At 38.0% G+C, this 21707-nt stretch overlaps 1 protein-coding gene and 1 long non-coding RNA gene across 2 annotated transcripts in view; one reads left to right on the forward strand and one right to left on the reverse strand.

The window, feature by feature from the left end:
- The first annotated feature begins 4879 nt into the window (after window positions 1-4879).
- LOC124157488 (ATP-binding cassette sub-family G member 4-like) overlaps window positions 4880-21707 on the forward strand; it is a 73211-nt gene continuing 56383 nt past the window's right edge. The window contains exon 1 of the mRNA XM_046532225.1: window positions 4880-5288. Coding sequence (XP_046388181.1) covers window positions 5207-5288 — 82 coding nt within the window. The 5' untranslated portion in view covers window positions 4880-5206. The remainder of the gene's footprint in view (window positions 5289-21707) is intronic.
- LOC124157489 lies at window positions 14755-15847 on the reverse strand. The gene is made up of 2 exons (XR_006864605.1): window positions 15293-15847; window positions 14755-14863 (listed from the first exon to the last, which is right to left on the reverse strand). It is a non-coding gene; the product is annotated as an uncharacterized LOC124157489 (long non-coding RNA).

The following is a 21707-nucleotide window of genomic DNA, read 5'->3' on the forward strand; positions in this document are numbered from 1 at the left end:
ACCCCACATTCGCCTTAGGTTAGAAGTCAAGAGATCATCGCGAACACAATTACACACATTTAAATATTTCTAACCACAAATTAATTTTCCAGTGATTGGTTACGACGATTTTCCTATTCCCGGAAAATTTAAAACATCAGGGAAACCAGTTCTGGTCTCGGAACTCGGAACGAAGATCTGGTCTCGCTCCCTCTGGTCGAGCATCACTTGAGAAGAATTCGATCCCCGGGCTACACCTAGTTCTCCGCCTTCAGCGTCCTTGAAAAGAATTGGGAGGATCGCTGCGGCAATAACGAGCCGCTTTGGAGGAAATAACCACCCACTGTGGAGGGAGGGACAAAGGGAAAGCGAGAGAATAAGAGGGAAGAAGATAGAAAGTCGCTTGGATTGGAATGACCACCGCTTGCATAGAACCATGATTATTACGACGGGTACGATTTATTCACGTTCACAAGGCCTTCCACTAAACATCTCAGAGATGCTGGAAACTGTCGTCAATAGTTATTTTGTTTGACCACCGTGGTGGATATTAAAATGATGAGCGATTTTTTGTCGTTGCTTCGAGTTAGGTAGAGGAACTTGGTGGGCTAGAGTTAACGTCAAGAATCTTTGCGTGAGGCCCAAGTTTTTTGGGGGGTGAGAGCGGAGGGCACGTGACTTCCTGATAACCAACCAAAAAGCGATACGCTGAGTCTAGGTTAAGTTAAATTCAGTCGCATTCACACCTCACTGGCGTATACTTCGGGAGTTTGTTAGCTGTGTTGCTAATTGGGAAAAGGTTATTTGACTGTCTTTCGTTTCCATACACTTACAAAGTCTTTTGACGAAACATGGCAACGCCCGCCTCTCTCTCTCCCCCCATCCCATACCCCTAGTGTCGCAGGTCCCACCTACTGCCGCGACGCCACTCGAAACATTCCGAGCTTGCACGACTGGGTTAGTCGCAAAGGTATTTGAAAATGATCATAAAACGTAGAGAGCTTGGCCACCGACTGAATAGTAAGATGATGTTTGGAATGGCAGCCGACGACTTATGCCGGCATTAATCTTCTTTTAACGAAATGCGCCAAAGGGACCACGGTCTAACGTCCCATCCCACGGACGGAGTGATGTGCTTGAAGTCCCCTCCACAAAGCACACAATCAGGGATCGGGAAGATTTTGATCAATCTCCACCAACGGAGGGATTTGAACCTGTCCTATGAGGACGGAAGCCATGACTCTAGGTCACGGCTACACTCCTTAACCGATTATATTAATAAACTGTCATGGCCGAAACTCGACTCTCGACGCCGGCTGCATACTCTTTCTCTCCTTTATCAAATTCTAAAGACAAAAACACCTCCTTATCATGCGAGTTCAGGAGTCTTGACACTGTCCACATGACAAATACACGAGGGAATCACAATATTGTTATACCTCATCACCGAACTGTCATTTACAACAAATCATTTACCGTTACTGCATGTAGGGAATGGAATAATCTTAACCTTTCAACTAGGAACTCATCATCATTAGCATCTTTTAAGAGGAGGCTACACAAAGCGCTTTTAACCTCACAACTAGCTGGTTAATATACACGACACTGAGTAGCGCCTACGACCAAGTGATATGTATCACTAAATGTTTATATATATGTTATATTTTACGTCTTAATTGGATGTGCAATGTTTGTGTATTCTATATACCTCATTAACGATGTTGTATTTTGCATGCAACATGACATTAGCTTTCACTCAGTAGGTTTTCGCAGGTTTTTCACGCCCCCCTTCTTGAGTGGGCGTTTTCCTGCAGTGGGTTTTTTCGCTGAAGGATCCCCTTATCCTCATGTTTTTTCCCACAAACAGAAATCTTTTTTACACAAAATTTTGACACATACTTGTTTATCTTTTTTGACATTTAAAAAATAGTTTATATTGCATATGTTTTGTATTCTAAACGTTTATCTACCGTTGTAAAATATGTTTGCATTGACGCTATCGAGGGGTTAGGTGGAAGAGGGGACTTCTTAGTCTCAACATCGCCCAAATAAAGACACCTTATTATTATTACCACTATTATAGCTTCAGACACCAAACCAACCAGAACCCCCAGACCAAGTTCAAATCCCGAGTGAAGAATTGGAAAATTTTCAACATAATCCTTCACGACGCGTGATGGTCGAAAGAAAGGGTGCCTCCACCATAACGTTCGCGACTCTCACGCCTTCACTATAGGCTTAGCTCCACCCTTGACTATGGGATTGAAGCACCTACATGTCATGGCGAATAAAACATTGCACGGTGTAAGAGGCACACTTATCGTCATGTTGAGGAATCCCCGTACAGGTGGACCAATTTTCCAATGCCCCCTTCGTACTGATTATTCCGCTCGATTTAACAATCAACTAATTCTTAACTGACTATCACATGACCGTTTTTGAGAAAAAATATCGCGATTAATGCGTATTTCTTTTTTCACATTTTAGTCAAAATATCGTGCCTTGAATCATAATTTTTTTATGCTCCTGTTTTGACTGTCTTAGAGCCAAGAGTTTTACGTCTATTTTAACAGTAACTATTTTCATTACATATCGTGTCTCAACAAAATCTGAAATAGGCAAATTCTTACTTCTTAAAATTATATGTTTAAAAATGTAAATTAAATGTTCTCAAATACTCCAACAAGTCTTTCTCAGGCTTCTCAATAGAAATTAATAAAGTGGGCAAAAAATGAAAAAGGCTGTCAAATTAACAAATAATTAAATATTTCAATAAGAAAATTCACTAACTCTTGGTTAACTATGTGGTATTCCATTATTTCCTGGATATAAATTATAATTAGCGCCTGATGATGATGATTACTCATTGAAACCCGGGTCGCGCTCTTATAAAATAAGTGGTATAAGTAACTGTTTATATCCAGGAAATTTCAATAAGGCCATATTCTATTGTATGGTTCCTGAAATATTATAGTAGTGATTCAAGCGCAGGTATGGTTAATAGAGGGAAAAGAGCGAGCAGTAGGGCCTACCGGACGGCTTTACTCATGTAGAAATATTGGTCACTTAAATGTGAATTAAAAAGACGATGTAATTTACATTACAAGCGAAAATTTAAATATCAAAATTATTGAAGCACATCAATGGTTTGTTGAAAATCTCATGTAGGAAAACTCAGGCCGGTAAATTATCCAAGGAAGTTAAAGTGAGGGTTTTAATTGAGGAAAAGTATACTGAATTGAGGGTGGTATCTGATAAATGAATAGTCATTTATTAATGGTCTTTCCCTAATAATAAATTCCTCATTCACTTATATTACCTCCCGAATTACACCAGCAGCTCACCATTCAGCAGCCTTACCAAGAATTCATTAGAATTAATTCAGTTTTTCTTTTTCGCCCCTCATTTATCATTCCTCCTAGGGTGCATTCACGTACGGGAATAGCGCCCTTATACCACAACTAACGGGAAATATTTATGCAGATATCATATCAGACTATCCATTACCAATCGAGTAAGCTTGTGGTCGATAAATAATTAATTATAAACCTTTTCGTTCGTTGAAATGGATTTTTGTGACATGCTACCCTCATAGCTCTACATTAATATCTATCAAATATATTTTCGCGCTCAAAGAAAATACCGCACTCGGCAGAATATTCTCGGAGCAGTCGAATTTGTAATTTGTTCATGTTCTCATTCCTAAGATACCGAGCTTTCAAGAGATACAAGTTACATTTGGAAGGCCTTCCTTGACTTTATTTCTTGAAATTGCAACCAGATATTAATTATAAATGCCAAAAATTAAAATGGAGAAGTAAGTTTTTAAAAATTAAATTGATCAAGTTCAATAAATTCAATTCTTTATCAAAATTAACATGCCTATTAAAACATCAAGAATGAAATTATAATGATCTCTGCACGATTTTCCATTTTCTCTAATGGTTTTCTTTGGGTTCTCCCTTTGGTTTTTGTTGATAACAGTTTCACTGACATAGCAGTCAGCGTCTTCAGGCTGAAGGTGCCGAAACTGTTATCAACAAAAGTCAACGGACCCAGTGAGAACCCGAAGAAAATGCAGATATCATCTGGTCACCGACGCGAAAATCTTGGGGTTATAATATTTCGTTTATGAACAAAATTTCACTACAGCATGAAAATATATTCCGCGCTTCCAGAATGGATTACCTACTTATTTTTTACAGGCTAAAAGTGGATAATATCATTTTTATGTTGTATTTCAACCAATTAAATGTTATAAATTAAATGATATTGTTTCTATCCAAAATTAAATTGTAATAAAAACATTTAATTCATGGTTAAATAAAAAACACAGTACTGTTCCACAACCTTATAATTTAGCAGTCTACTAGTTTCAACGTTACAACGTCATTATCAAGACTCTTGTCTTGATAATGACGTTGTAACGTTGAAACTAGTAGACTGCTAAATTATAAGGTTGTGGAACAGTACTGTGTTTTTTATTTAACCATGAATATCTCATCGTTCCACCAAGTAACGCCTAAATCTGTTGATTATAAAAACATTTAAATTTATAATTACGTACTTGGGTATGTTAGCCCACGTAACTACAATTTTTTACAGCTGAGGCGATTTTGAATTGAATTTGAAAAGTAATAACTTAATACGGCCGGATCATCACCGCTGCTGGATTTTCTAGACATTCGCCGAAATATATCCCAGTAGCGGATCTGCGCGAAGTGATCAAACAGTGCTATCATTCAGAACAACCGGATCTCAGTATTAGCTCATTCATAGCGGCTTGTTCGCGGTTGAAGGAGCATTGGCTACCAGCGAGGGAGGGAGAGGAGGGAAGCCCGAGTGGACCACTGCAAGGCAAAGAGAGAGAGAGGGAAAGGAGGATGAGTGGGGTTTCCTCCAACCGCGGCCAACTCAGTCGCGAGCGAGCTCTCCGACACACAAGTTCCCCCGCGGGGAGATAGCCGCATCTAGCCCGCGACCGATCCAGTGCCTCGACCGCAACGCTGCCGACAACACGCTTCGCTCCCGGCGAGCGCCAAACACTTTCCCCCGCGTCGGTGAACCAGACTCTACCCTTCGCACCCGATGCCCCAGCCTCAACGACCATCCGATTCCAGACAACGCACCGCTTAGTCCCCACAGGCGGGTCCCAGACGCGTCCGGCGGCTCAACGTAGTAGAGGGATCTGCTGGAGTGGTAGCGGCCCATCGGAGACGGCTTAACCATGAGGACGCGAAGCCGGGCCTTCGAAGGCCCTCTGGTGTTCCGCGATGTTACCTGCACGGTCCGCGACACCGATTCGCGAGGTGAGTTTACATGTCGTTCTCCACGAGAGACGGATTGGCCGTATAAGGGTGCGGAAGTTCTCAAACCTCAATGCCATGCAGAAGGTCCTTGCAGACTCGAAGGCGATTCAGGGACCGGAATGATCTAGCAACCTAAGAACCACTTGTTGTGAGTGACTGGAGGGAAACAGTGCACTTTTCAAACATCACTCGTGTTGGTTTCAACTGATTCAGGCGTGATATAGTGGAAGTTCGACATATTTTAATAAAATGTAGTTGCACTATCAGTAACGTATTGTACCCGATGTGAGCCGAAACGCGTCGTACGAATTAAATACGTAATTGTGGAAAAGTGCAACTACCTATATTTTAATATCACACGTTTTCCCGCGCAATCTCACGATGAAATGTTCTCGGGCTTAATATTTCAGGCGTCAGTGGTAGGCGCCGACGTTGAAGATTGAAATATGCAAACATAGTGACATATAATCTCACCAAACTATCCTAAAATAATTGAGGTTTTAGCAAAAAACCACACGCTAACCTACTTTAAAAGTCATTACACAAATACGTGCCCAACTTTTGGCGGGTGAATTCCCATTGTCATTCATAGCCTCCTACCTCCCAATACAACTTCGAACCGATAGAAACCAATACCTTAATAAAAAGAGATGTATGCATAATGCATATAATATACTGCACCAAGGATCAGCAAACAAATATATCAAAGTCAAATTTAAAATAATTGTCTGATGGTTTCAGAGAAAGCTGTAATTCACTGATAGCCTATCGCGCCCCCGTCGTATCCACGGAAAAATGGTATATTAAATATTTTCATTCTGTAATCTATTATTTTTGTCTCTACAGCAAACAATACATTTTCATCGTCATCAAGAGTAAATTCCACCCCTATATTACCCAGAGGACGATGGCATACTTGTCCGTAGGAACAACCTTCCCCGTACTGGTCAAAGCCATTGGCCGCGAGAAGGTCGAGAACTCCCATCAACTCCTATTTACATACGAATGCTTAGCGATAACCACGCCCACATTGACATATTGACTCAATCTATTAGCACTCTTATTTTCCTCACCCCACCCTTGTATTCCCTATCGCTGTACAAGCTCCCTAATTGACAATTGTTTTATGCATATGTCCGCCCACTATACTAAAGTTTATATCATCACATAATTTTGAATAGAATCAATATCATTGAATTATCAATTTTTTAAGGTAATGAGGAATAAATTTCTGTCATTTTTTTCCTATTGACAAATAATTATTCCATATTGGAAGCACGTTACATTTTTTACTCCATTTTGAAATTTTATTCGTAGTATGAGTATTAAAACAATTTTGGTGAAACTTGAAGGCGCATCACTCCCTCTCGACCACTTGCATTTTTGTTTTTTTTTGCTACAAATTATTAGCTGAAAAGTTACGTTTTCATGATACTTTGAAATAGTAAAGTTTCAATGATAGGTTTCAAATCTTAAAATTTCATCATCAGGAACTTTATGATGACTAGTTAAGAGGTGAAACAAAGGCCAGTGCATTAAAAATGAAACAAGGGCCATAACTATAATTATTTCCAAACATTGAAATGTGGTTGAATAAAGTGAAGCCTGAGAATGTGTTACATATTCGGTTATTATCTCGAAATTTTCGCTGAGTAGATAGTGTAGACATTTGTCGACAAATCCCTGCAAATCAAATATTTAAAAAAATACATATGTGAGAATAACGAGGCGAAATAGTCGAATTTTAGGCACAAGAAAGTATTGGCAAGCGTCCATTGTAAATGCTCTGACAATTTCAAGATGATTACATAATTTTTAACCAAGAAATATTTCACGAAAAAAGATAAGTCGAGTTAGAGTGATCCATCCTCTAAAGATGATATACGCAAACTGTGACAACAGAGAATGTTTGCACACAGGGGTCATCAGCGTCCGCGAGAAGCCGAGGAGCGATTCATCGGAATACAAGGGAGTCCAAGGATAGAGAGCTCCCGTAGTTGATCATGAGGTGACGCCTTCGACGTGATGAGAAGAACTAGATGCGATCTCTAAATTGATGGCTCAACAGGAATAGAACCTCGAGAAATAAATTCCATGCGATAATCATTGACGTCAACACCAACTACTCAAATTTGAGGGATCGTAAAAATGTTTAAATTCGAATAATCATCATAAAAACTAAAGGCTAAAACATTCCTATCAGGGGACAACTCGTCTCGTGTAATGATATGCAAGGGAAAATGCCTATTCGCAAGCCATTCATGAAAATATCATGGAATTTAAGGATAAAATTCGTGCAATTTATATGCCGCCATGACATAATCATGCTTCTCGCAACTCAAAAAGCTGTTCGGTACCCTATTTCAGACGATTAATTATGTCGTCTTTTTATCAGCGGATTATCTTACCCATAGCACTGCGCGACGACAAGAAACATGGAGTTTTGAAACAAATGGTTGTCACAGCATCAAGCAGAAAGATGTGATCTCTAAATTGACGGCTCAACAGGAATAGAAGAGCGAGGAATAAACTCAATGCGATAATCATACACGTCAATATCAGTTACTCAAATTTGGGGGATCGTAAAAATGTTTAAATTCGAATAATCATCATTAAAACAAAAAACTAAAACATTTCTATTAGAGGACGACTCGTCTCGAGTAATGACATTAATGTCATGGTTAATGACAGGCGTGAATTACGATGGAGCATAAACTGAAGATGTCATACGTCAAGGACTTCTCGAAGCCTTCAGCTAAAAGCCAACAATTCCATTTAAATCCGGTACAAAGTTGCCGAGCAATGCGGGAAAGGCATTCTCGCTTTTTACTGGAATAAAAATTTGGTCCATAAGATTCTAAAATATGTATACTTTATAATGATCAGGAAATCTAGCATCAACTTTTCGGACTCTCCACTGTCACTTGATTTGAAGAATCCCGTGTAGTTCCATTTCTTACCAGTAAACTTTTCTGGGTTTACGCGCGGGTCAGAAAAATTAAGGCAGCCGACGTTTTGGGTTCCGTCTATTTTCCCGTACTCGAGGTAAACAAGCAAGTATATAGCCTTTTAACTCCAGGAAAGTTTCTCAGCGGTTATGTTTCCATATATTCCTAAATATTTTGTAATATTCTGATTAATCCATTCTTTCGTCATTTAATGAAATTGATAAAATAAGAATAAATAAGTACGCCGAAAACTTAAAAACAATTGGTAACAACTGAACATCAGAGAGCAATTTTAAAAACTTAGTGAAATGGGTTTACACAAAAATGCCAATGGGCCGCACTAAAAGCAGCCAACAATGCCCAGTGCTCGCTCAAGCAAAAGCGGGAAAGGTGTGACGATGCTCCACGTAGGAGTCGGGAGAAGTCGCCAAGGATGAAATGCATTCAAGCCAGCGATAGCTCACTAAACATCCTTGGCCTTCGTCCTACTGCTTTGGAATAGCCGGTCGGTCGGTCGTCCGTCGTAAGACGCTAAATCAAGAATGCACACTATCCGCTTAGAAGGCTTCACTAAAATACCGAATTGATTCGTTACCGTTAAAGTACAAATCTGTAAGCCAGACACTGCTTTTAGTAGCATCATTGAACAATTTTGTCAATACAGGGTGTTTCAAGGTAAATCTGCAATACTTCATAAGAAGATAGGGGAGAGAATTTTAAGCATTTTTGCACATGAATATGGGATCGCAACTACTTAGTTACTGAGCTATGGTAACGCAAACATTTTTTGGAGGAACTTAGCTGTTACCATGAGAACGGTTTTTCTTGTTTAACCAGACTTTTTGCCATTTTATTTAATACTCTTGATTTTTAATGACATTAAATAAGTGTGGTTGGACGAAAATGTGCGATTATAATTTTATGAAGGATTTAATCTTTCAACTTAATTAAGCGAGATCAACAATATGATTGCACAATTTCACCCATTTTATGATTTATTGATTCAGACAATTGCTCAGTAACTAAGGAGTTGCGACCCCATTTTTAATGAAAAAAATGCTAAAAACTGTCTCCTTTATCATCTTCTGCAGTATAACAGATACCTCCTGAAACACCCTGTATTTTATTTTAAGAGCCAGACGCAGCAACATTTTTGAAAAATCTCTTAATACTTAATCAATTTTCCTGTCCATAAACGTCACCTCTATATCCAGACACAGTTGAATTAAGGATGAGGAGTAACTTTTCACAGAGAATCGCCATAATCTAATTTGCAAGTATGTCTATGGCGTCGACTCCACAAATTTCATGGTTAAAGCGAGTAGAACGAAGCACAAGTGTATGGGAGGTCCCCTTGCAAATATATCTTTAAGGTGTGTTTACACGATTCATTTACCCGCGCGCGTAGATGCGTAAACACATTCACTATCAAAATAGCACTGAGCAAACGTCGAAAACAGCGCAAATGTACGGATTTATATCCAGGAAACAGACCCTGTTCCAATTTCGTGCATCTATCCGAGCATAAATCCAGTCACGTACTTACACGGGTAGCTGAATTAAGTAGGATTTCAGATTGGGAAAGTCTAACCGATCGATGGGATAATTTACATTAAACATTTTGCAGAAATTTCAAGAAGAATACTATATGACTGATGTTCAAGATATTTTGAAAGAGCCTAATAATTATGGTAGAAATGATCACAAGGTTAAGATTGGGGAAATAGAATGCAGAACCAATAGATTTAGATGTCATTTTTCTGCGAAAAATAAGGGACCATAATACCTCCGATAGTTTCTCTCTAGGATATCTCGACTCGAACAAGGTAAAATAGGCTCTGCATTAACGGTTAATAACTTACAATATTTGTAAACATTAGCTATCTGCATGAATTTCTTGCCATGATCTAAATCATGAATGAATATAGTCTGACTGTTCGTTTTCTAAAATTAACTAATAACTTTACTTGCGCAGTAGCATGTGCGTTTCATTCTCCTACTTTCTGGTCTGACCGCACATCGCTGTCGTATGTGCTTGGCCTGTGTCCACCCAGCTAGCGCATGTCATATGCAGGCTAGGAATAGTGCTTCATACCTGGTATGGAATCATCCCGTGCCACACACCCTAGTGGAGCCACGGTGCTTCCTTATAAGTGGATGAAATGGATCGTGTAAATATGGCATCAAAATAGTAAGCCCAAAGTAATAGTTAGGAGCGGATAATCAAGTAACGTGATTCATTCCGGACGTAATTCATTCCGGTTGCGGCTAAATAAGCTCATTGGACATTTCCTTCAGTTTGTGATGCGGGGCATGAGCGTGCCCACAAAAGAAAAGTTGATGCTATGCAAGGAGCTTATTTTGCATATTTCATAATTTTTACGTTTAACAACAGTCACATGCAGTTCTTTTGGCTTAAGATAACATAATGTCGCATCGTTTGGAATTGCAATCTTAGTCCTTCCCGCACAGTTATTAGTCGCACAGTGATTCGAAATTTCCATATTTACGACCATGTGCGCCATTAGCGCTAGTATGAGATTCATTATCCATAGATGGTTGTGTCTTCCTTTACGCTCTATCTCCGTTGCGTTGCCTACCTAAGGAAACAACACCGATCACTATGTCCTTAAAAATTATCATGATAACTGAGGGCTCTATCATGGTGGCCAGCATAGTGCCTCGAGTGCTTAGAGGTCCGTGGCTGCATCCCTATAACGCAGTTGAATATTTTCCCGTTCTATTATACGTTAATTTAAATATCTTGGCTAAGAGTTTGCTTACACTGAATAGGTGTGTCACAATAATTGCAGCAGCAGCGCAGTACTGTTGGGGCATTCTATGAAGGGACGAGAAATTCTGACTTTAGTTACAAATAAATCACGTCCATAACATATAAAATCCATAGCATGACTGACTGACTGACTGATACATACTCGATAAACATTTCCAAACACTTCCACAAGCCACACTCACAAGCCTCAATGATTGAACCGGAAGGTTGGTTTGGATAGGAGAGCTAGAGCTCGCCCCGCACTAGGCGACTGGCGTGTGAAGTTTTTCACATTTGATCGAGAAGCTTTATTTAGAATGGAGAGGGTAGAGCTCGTTTCAGAATAAGCCAAATGCACTTAAAATCCTCACATTAAGGGGTAGGGGGCCAGATATATCCCTGGGCCACCTTCGAGGATTTTTGATTTGGGTAGTTCACACATGATATGAACTCGGGAAACCTTAATCAGCGTCCAAGCACTCTAATTACAAAACTACCACGCAAACTATTTTGGACTTCACTACACGAATATCTGCATAAATCATAGAGAACTTAAAAATAAAATAAAAAACATGAATATACAACGATGTATTGTTCCAATGCGTTGTCTCTAGATTGACTACATGGAATCGACTCAGAATAAATGTAAAAAACATAACAATTCCGCATAAATTTAGTCTTCTATACATTGCCTTCACTGCGTTACTGACGCACTTGATATCTATCTTGATACCTATGATCTCTTGACTATCAAGAGAGCCAATGATGCAGAGAAGGCAAAATTTTATAGAGACACTCTAAATTTCTGTGAAATTTTGAAGTGTTTTATATTTATGATGCACTGATCGTTGTAGCAACTTAATTCTAATGAACCATTTCACTCTTCTGAGTGCATTTGAGCACTTTCCTCCAATGCCATCACCAAGAATCGACAAATCACCTCAGTTTAAGGTTCCCTTGTAAGCACAAAAAAACAAAGAAACCAGATCTGAACGACCTATCTTTTGAACCGAAGAGAGAAACCTGTCGAGAGAAAAAAAGCCATGCAATCCACAGGTAAGCATTCATTCAAAGCGCGGGTGCCCCAATTTCGTCGTGCACATAGCGACTGTCATCGTAGGTGAGAAGACGGCCTTGTAATGAGAAAATTCGCCCATAGCTTATCCTCAACAAAAATATCAAGACTTGGCAATTAACCTGAAACTCGTAAAGCGTACCGGAATGAAAAAAAAATCCAACCAGTTTGGGGGTGGACAATGAAAAAAGAGCACACTGAATGATACCAGTCCAGAAAACACTCTCAGTAGAAAGTTTGCGCCCGCTTACTGCCGTCATAATACTTTGATGCATTCAGGGTGAATTTGAAGCCTTTTTTGTCCCGTAAACATGGGGTCGCAACTCCTTAGTTACTGCACAATGGCTACGCTAACATTTTGTAGGATGCAATTTGCAGTTGCCATTTAAACCGCTGAATAACGTAATGTTGTACAGTGATGGAAGGGATCTGGAACTTGTGCTTGAGATATAACTCGTTCATTTTGTAACATCTACAAAGAGAATTATTTTGCAATGGGCTCCGAAGAAACGTAGACATTTCCTCTCTCAAATGCGTATTTTTTACAATAAAAGCTTTATTTTCACAGATAAGATAAACATTTTCAAAACTAATTTTTAGGAACATTTATTTCATTTATCGTAGATTCCTCCTGAAGCACTCAGTATATAATGATGAGTTGAATAAAATGTGGGCAATTTAAACATTACCGATGAAATACAAGGTAATCCGCAACATAAACATCACTCGTTAAAAGAAACAACTGCCAGTGTTTTTTATTAAGGTCTAAACGGGTTTTCCATTCTTTACTACATCATTCCACTCTACATACTTCACCAAATATATTCTTACGTTAACGCGGGAAATACCAAAGGATCATCGCATACGTCGTTGAACTAGTTCTGTGAGAATCTAGTACACAATGATGATATAATAAGGTATTTCCAGAGTAGCATTCTGTAGAACGTCACATAATTGGCATCTCTTCCGGAATATTAACGTCTACCTATTCATCATTCAGTCTAAAGACATGCTATTTACATACTTATGATGATTGGACATAGTAAAATCAGTTACAGGAGACACTTAACAATGGTATAAACGTTCTCACCGACACATTTGCTTACGATTTAATAAAGATATTGTATCTGAAGGGTTCTAACCAGGAAAAATCCTCATTATAAGTCAAAATAGCATCCAGTCATGCGTTGCTGAGAAACCTGTCTTTTACAACCGAAACGAGTAACGATAATGATATGACCAGTAAAATAATTGTTCGAGAATAAAAGCTGCTCTAAACTTAAATTATGATAAAACAAAAATAGACTTTAAATCCATCTTAAAGATATAAAGATGTGCGTCTCCAATGCTTTCAAAACAGTTTGAATCAACGAACAAGTGTTTTATGTTCGGATATAAGCATTCGTTTTTTACCTGGTAACTTAGCGATTAAGCAATTCTGTACCGGAAAGAGTCTATAATGGATCGAAATAAATATTGAAATCATTCTGGGCTACCTATACCGCGAAAATAACATTAACAACCTCTACATAAATATCAAATTTGGACAAGGCTGTAAATAAGCAAAGCATGAGCCAAATTATGTATCGAGGGGATAAATAGAAAAACCATTATAAGTTCTAATTAGAATACATATACTTTGGAGACTAAAATAAAGCTAAGATTATGTCCTATACTTTGCGAAAAACTCACTACCTTGATAATAGTAGTCACTAAAAGGGCATGTGAGTGGAAAATATTATTGACTAAGACCTACCTACTTTCAGAATCCCTTAGCCGAATCATCGAGAACATCTATGTAATGGCCAACGTAATGGTCACCCAGGTAAAAATATTTGGTCTGTAACTGAGCTGGAACAGGTCTGGAACGGGGGTGGAACTAAAGGTCTGTAGCTGGTCTGGAACTGGGAAGAAATTGAAACATTGCTCCAGACCAGTTTGGTCTGCAACTGGTCTGGACAACGGGTGGGTAAACTGGTCTGGACCCAGGAATAGCTTGGTCTGTAACTGGTCTGTACTGCTCTGGAACTGGGCTGTTCTCAGGGAGACTATGTGGTCTGGAACTAATCTGTACTAGTGACTAGTTGGTTTATACTACTTAACCTGAGACTCAGGATAACTGTAAGATCAGTCAATCTCATTGATCTGACTGGTTCAGTTCAGCTAGTAAGGAAAAGGGAACAGCCTAAACAAATTTATCTGAGAAGCCTACTGAAGGCATTTCCCAAACAGCCAAATATGACAGAGATAAAGGCATACTGGATAGCAGTAATCTTCAATTGTTACAATGGCATTCTTACATAATCAATTTAATACATTGTAAATTTTGAAAAGCGATGATACATCTCTATGGATGTCTTCAGTTGTAAGGGGCAAGAAAGTTAAGTATTCTTATTACAATAAAAAGCTCAGAGTTGATGTATCTCCAGATTATACCAGTATGAGTGCAAATGGAATTCAGAATTTAACAAATGTCAACCCGATCGTAAGATATTCATTGTGCTCACACATGGCAACTGCATTTCAGCTGTGAATTGCCATTTAAGTTCTAAGTTGATAAAACATGTTAGCATACGACTTTTGACAAACCATCAATAACATATCCCCTGCAACAGGAAATTTTGGATTCGTATGGAGGTGGATGATTTTCTATGCAATAAAATAAATCCATACAGGCAATTTAACATTTATTGATGTACTCAAAACATTCTCTAGTACTAGTAACACAGTTAACATGTATCGTAGTAGAGAAAACGTCTAGTGTCCATCGCCATCAATCCTGGAAAATGAGAATTGTAACATTTAATAACCAGCTAAGTAATAAGTACTTAAGGTAACTTAAAATTGTTCCACATATTCTCTAATATGGTTATTCAATTTCAAGAAAAACTCTTCATGCACGAATGAATTTATAGTGAGACTAATGCTTTTATGCCATGAAAAACAGCTAATAATGTGGTTTCTAACGCGAGAACAGTAATTTGAAATATTTCAACTTAATCGATCTGAATGCATAGTATTTTTAATATATAAGTTAAGCCAAAGATCAACCTAAATTGTAACCACAGTGAGAACGTAGTAATAAATAATCTTATATAACTATTGGGTTGAAAGAAGTAGTTCATTAATTGCATTAGTCCTAAAAAATTGTTGATACTCAAGTTCGTTGATTTACTATCGATTGTAAAAATATATTCCATGTACTTACATTAAAAAAGTCAGCGCAGCAGAGATGGGTTGATACTGACCAAGGCATCTTCTTTAAATCTCTACGTGCTGCAAGGAGCCACTTTTTCCGCAAACCCGGTAAATAAAAACTTTATCCGGCGTTGATTTCATTGTGGTAGTATGCAATTGGCATGAAACAGTATTTTTTTGATTCCTTTTTGGAAGTTTTCACTTTGAATAACGTTATATTTTCCTCGTCCATACGTTCTTAAACATACAGTTACTTGTAAAATACGGTTTTAGGCACAGATTAATTCACAAAGTCGGAAACTACTGTATCTACGAGTGTAAACATTCCAGTGTGTTCCAGTGGCTGTTAGGTCACGTGGTATAGAAGATGGCCGCCGGTTGTTTTGGCGCAAGTTTCAAAATACGATTTTTAATACGTTATATAATGGGAAAAAATTGTAACTCAAATTTTTAATCCGCAAAATATGTATTTACCGCAGTTACTATATTCTTTTACTGAACTAAATTTCTCTGGAGCAGGTGCACCTGCTTCTTATAGGTGCGAGGTGTACCTTCACGAAGGTACCTGAGGGACTTCTCATATATTTTCCTCTTCAACAAATGCTTTAATTTTAATGGGCTACTGAAATGATGCACTGAGTTCACCTTATTACCATTTTATACGCGGTGTTCTGAATTGAGATCCATTTGCATTTGAGGGGGCAAATAGATACTTGAGTATATTATTTTATGCTTCCATAGCCCAAATGAAGTGTGTAAGCACTACTAGCTGGAAGATATTAAATTTTTCTTACAATCAGCTCATTAACTGCACCCCTTCCCTACAGAAATTCAATGCAATTTTTTGAAAGAAGATAGGTATGTTAGTATGCAACATCAGTGGCGGATACAGATGGGGGGCGCAGGGGGCGCGCGCCCCCCCCCTTGCGGGTCCGCCTGTATTGCCGAGCATTGCAAAACCACAATTGTAACTATTTATATCATAAGATGGCATTGTCTTTTACATGTTTATAATCAGGTTAAATAAAATTTTCATATACTTTGCCTGTGACTTGATCAACTTTAATAAGGATAAAAGTAAAGACAACTCAAGATATGTTGCGCCCCCCCCCCCCTTGAGTTTTTTCTGTATCCGCCACTGTGCAACATGTAAGTGTAGATGTTTGGTGAGGAAGAATCCTTCTTCCATGGTAGTGCTACCCTTGCCTTACGCTCCCTGGAATGTAGAGCTTGGGTTGATGGAGGGTTAACTACACACCATGGAGGGTACTACCCTTCATTTACCCTATGTCTATACCCACCATGGAGGAGTTCATTTTTATTACAGTGGAAGTTGCGGGCAAACATTTTTGCCTGAAATCGGTAAATACATTAGAATTAGAATAAACCATTGCAAATTATTTTATTGACTGCTATCTACTTTCTAAACCCTATTTGATATTTCAACCTTCATTGCTTGTGCAATCATTTAAAAGTAATATTTATTTTTACCTTGCATATTCAATTTGCAGTTTGTATCATAAATTTAAATCGTTAAAAAAATCATAAAAATAAAATTTGCATCATAAATTGAGACTAATATCTGAAGTACTTCTGATATTAGTCTCAATTTATGATGCAGCCCTTTATGATGCAGCCCTTTCTAATGCCATCCAAATAACGCAACTCTCCACAAGCCATGATTGTGGGCAGTGCACTGTCCACAATCATGGCTTACCCATGGGTACCTTTGAACCCATGTGAAATTCATCTATGAAATAACAAATATAAAATTGTAATTGGAAAAAAAATTAATGGACATTAAAAATTGACCAATCCATAGCCCAGGATTCCTAATTCCATTAAGTATCAATGCCTGATATACATTATAATAATTTCACTGTTACAAATAAATTTAAGAGCAATTGCAGATGACCGAATAAAATATCAGATCTCATGTCACATTAGAATCCAGACCAGTTGACTCACTTGGAATTCTTCCAGAATAGTTCCAGACCAGTTGAAACTCATAGAATATTTCAGCATAGTTACAGAATAGATCCAGACTAGATGCAGACCATCGAAAATTACAGTACAGTTACAGACAGTTGATCCAGATCAGTTACACACCATCGAATATTACAGCACAGTTACAGACCAGAATTCCAGACTAGTTACAGACCATTTTCCTTTGCCTCTCTGAAATCCAGACCAGTCCAGTTCTGTTACAGACCAGTTACAGAACAAAATTTAGCCTTTCAGACCAGTTACAGACCAGATCCAGATTAGTTACAGACCAAATATTTTTACCTGGGCAGATAATAGAATAATATACCTACTCAGGATAGCGACTGCAAGACAATTTTAAGAAGTGGCCACTGGGAATGATAGAGAAAATTTAGAATGACCAACGATAATAAATGGCTATAAATCATCCGTTAGATTGAAAAATAGCAATAAAACATTAAATAAGGAAATGAGCATTTAAGTGCGAAAACGAAGGGGCAAAATTACGGCAAGGTCATATTTCCTAATATTCGGGTGCTAATTTATGACTTCTAATTTAGTTTCCTTTAATGGGAGTCTCTAAATTTATGACGAAACTAATAGGATCGTTGTGCGAAAACGAAGGGGCAAAATTACGGCAAGGTCATATTTCCTAATATTCGGGTGCTAATTTATGACTTCTAATTTAGTTTCCTTTAATGGGAGTCTCTAAATTTATGACGAAACTAATAGGATCCAAAATGGCCTAAAACTAATTAATGAAAAACCTTGGATTTTGACTCGCAAAAATACCACTGAAAAGGCTTCATTATAATATTAGGCGTACATCTAAATGCATTGCGAAAATTTCAAGTTAACATTCGTAAAAATGAGTGAGGTGGCATAATTGGGAAGTAAGTTCTAGAAAACTGAAATCGTTAATAATCGCTATTTAGACGCAAGGTTCGTGATATCTGAAGAAAATAAAAAACAAAAATGAGTTGAAAGCTTTCTCCAAGGCTATTGTTTCTTCAGATAAAGTCTCTACAATGACAAGTGGTAGTCGTTCACATACCCTCACTTACGTGAAAGTCATCACGCGAATTGTTTAACTGCTCCTAAATAATTTAAATAATACAAATTTTGTATTCCAAGGACGAAGATGATGACACCGATGAAAAGAAACCAATTATCTGCCTTAATTTCTATCAATACGCAGTCTCTTGGCATCATTAAAGGAAAAATCGATCCGCAATCTACAGCTCTCAAGGTAACTACAAAATTTTCGGGGACCGAATAACTGTCAGAGTTCAATACGCATTAATTTCTGACTCAAAAATGTCTTTATCTGACCTTATAAGTTAATACATATTCCTGAATCAATGATTGATGTAAGTTTACTCTCCCGTTTATGAGAGTCATAATATTGCTTGATGCGTAAACAAACAGTTTTTCAAAAACTTTAATAAAAGAAAGTGTTCAACGAGGTATGTGGGAATCTTGGAATACAAAAAACAACTAGTAACAAAGATTTAAAAGCTTTAATACTCCCATCAAAGTCAGAGCTGAAAAATGTGACGAATTTCAATAGATAATAAATTGTTGTTCAATAAATTGTGACAAGGGAGAAGATTTGATACATCATTTCTAAATATATTATTAACCAAGGCTCACTAAATTTCTGCGCTCCATTATTGAGCTCATATAATGTAAAATTCGTCAAATTTTACGGCACTAAAAAGGCAGAATCAACAGTCTTCTCTCCAAAAAATTTCATGAAAATAGTAATTTAATCACCATTAATATTCCCTTACAAATTATACTCATGATTCAATGCATTTCATTGCCTGAAAATTTTCCGACATTTTAAAAACTCAAAATATTAGTATGAAGAAGCTGATTTCATAATTTGAGGCGACCGCCTATCACAATATTATCCCAGAGAATTAGCAGCACAGCAACATAAGCGAACAAAATATCCTACGTCGCCAGAGAACTAAGTGGAGAATGAGGCAAGCTGCTTGAAATATCAATTTAATACCCCTCTATATAAAAAGTTCAACACCCAGGCCTTTCCAATGTTTACAGCTGAAAAGGAGGGTTCTCGACTCTCCGACTTGACTCTGATGCCGCCCGCGTCCTTGGGGGGATCCAAAACATGTCCTGTACGAATTTAGTCTAGCGTATATTACGTCATCGCAGTTTTCAAGCAGCGCAGCTCAAGTTCGGATTCGGTCTTGCGATTATGCGCAGCAACCGAAGAACCCCAAACAACAGGAAGTGATCAAACAAATGTCGCTATCTCCATGAGAAGATTAAATTGTAGAGAGTGCGTGGTTATAGACCACAGTCAATATAGGCCACGAAACATCACGCACACACGCGATACACATCAGGTAGAGACATTTGTTTCATTGACATATTCACATTTTGTAGGATCACCGACACTTGATTCCAGACTGCTCAATACCCTGTGAATAAAACTGATGCATTTTCTATCTTTGAGGACAATTCCTGGCCCACGAAAGTGTCATACGAGATATTTATTAAATGCAAATTGATTTGAACCCAATTTACTAGCACTCACGTCGAAAATTCGAGAGAAACTGGTATTACTTAAATAAAGGCCAAGTAAATCATGTTCGGCGCTATAAAATTACACTGTAAAATCCGTTTTATTTAATCATTCCATTTTCCCAGGAAATTTAGTCAATAACAGACCATAATTTCATCAATATTTTATAATAGTAAGTATAATAATAAGTGTGTTAATGAATTCTCCTAAAATTTACAAAGCGCAAAACTGATCGCGATGTATTTTTTTATTTTAAACATATGCTACCATATTGAAACAATCAGGATACACATCGTAAAACCCTGTCAAACCTTGTGTGTACATAAAATACAAACAATTTAAAATTGAGGTAAATTTTCAAATTTTATGCGCAGAAATTTTTCAAATATGGTCCATTCCGTATGCTCCTAAAATATTATGAGAATAGCCAAAGTTAAGTTCAAACGAGTTAAGCGAAAGCGAAAAAAAGCGAAACAAATCGTCGAGCGGGAGTGATACGTCCCGTTAACAAGCATCATTGTGGCACCAAGATAGATATAAATGTTACATGTGTATCTGTTGGCATTTGACAGCTGATTGATATTACGCAATAAACTAATCGGACATTGAAAGAGCCGAGCACAATGTTTGACGCCTCCGTCTTCGAAAAACTTTCGCTCTCCGCGCGGGCGAATTCGCAGACGCTGGTGCAGCCAAACACGTGCAGCCCAAAATAACTCCCCCATTGATCGCCGCATCTGCCTTTCCTTCCGGAGCGCGAAGGACTGAGGCAATTAGGCCATAAAATTCTATTGGTCACGGCCACCACCGTTAGGCCGCGTAAACCTACAGTCGAAAGAGAAGGAAAATTGACTGATGCGCAAGGTGTGATATGGGGGGGTCAGAGATCAAATTAAGAGGAAGCATCACTCCCTCTCGGACTCACCTTATTTTGTGACGTATAATTCGTTAAACATTAATTCAATCATCTTCACAGTACATATAGAGATAAGTACTTGGCCAACATTGGTCTTTGTCTCAAATTTGAAATTTTCGCCTGGTTAGATTCTCAGATGTATTTTTACATATTTAAGATACAGGCAAATATAGGAAATTGTTTACTCTGTATACCTTGATATTTCCCATTAGGTAATGTACATTTTAAACGATTCATCCGTCACAGAAAAAGAACTGAATACGATCTATTGAATGTGGTCAGTTCACCAATCAGGAAATTGAGTACCCATAGATGTCATGGGATGATGACGTCAAGACATTACCACAGTTAAGCGCGATGAACTCGCGATACTCGTAGTTGAGAAAAAAGTGAGTTCTTGTAACCTCCAAATATTGAAGTGACCATTTTCGGACTTCGTGTGACGCACAGCATCATTATTTATGACGTTCATTTTTACAATCTTGCCAAACTTACCTAAAGTTTTTTCGAGACAAGATAGCGCTTCCAGTTTTAAGCATCCTTGCACTTGGTTGAGAATATGTTAAAAGAGTGCTTGAGTTTATTGGCTTATAGTAGGAGAGATACGAGGAGAGTTTCAAGAGCGATTTCTTAGCTTCAAAGTAACTTTCGAGTTATGCATTTCTGCGAAAGATGATACCTGCTTGAGGTAGTTATAGCGCTTCGGTAAAAGTAAAAAGAATGAAACTTGGTCACATATTCATTGAAAGATGAGCATTCAATGATCCAAAGAAAAAGGGATATGTGTCGTTTTTTGAGATATTTGACGGTAAAATTAGGATAATTTAACTCGAAGAGAAATGGAGAAATACGGCTTTTTCGAGCTATCGAAGCTATTTATGACAAGTTGTTGAAACGGCACCCATTAAAAGCAAAATTTTGCGACAAATCTAAACATGTACGGGAAAGCATAAGTCCATGATGCAATGA

Source organism: Ischnura elegans, chromosome 4 (genome assembly GCF_921293095.1).
Source record: "Ischnura elegans chromosome 4, ioIscEleg1.1, whole genome shotgun sequence".
In the NCBI taxonomy this organism is placed as follows: Eukaryota; Metazoa; Arthropoda; class Insecta; order Odonata; family Coenagrionidae; genus Ischnura; species Ischnura elegans.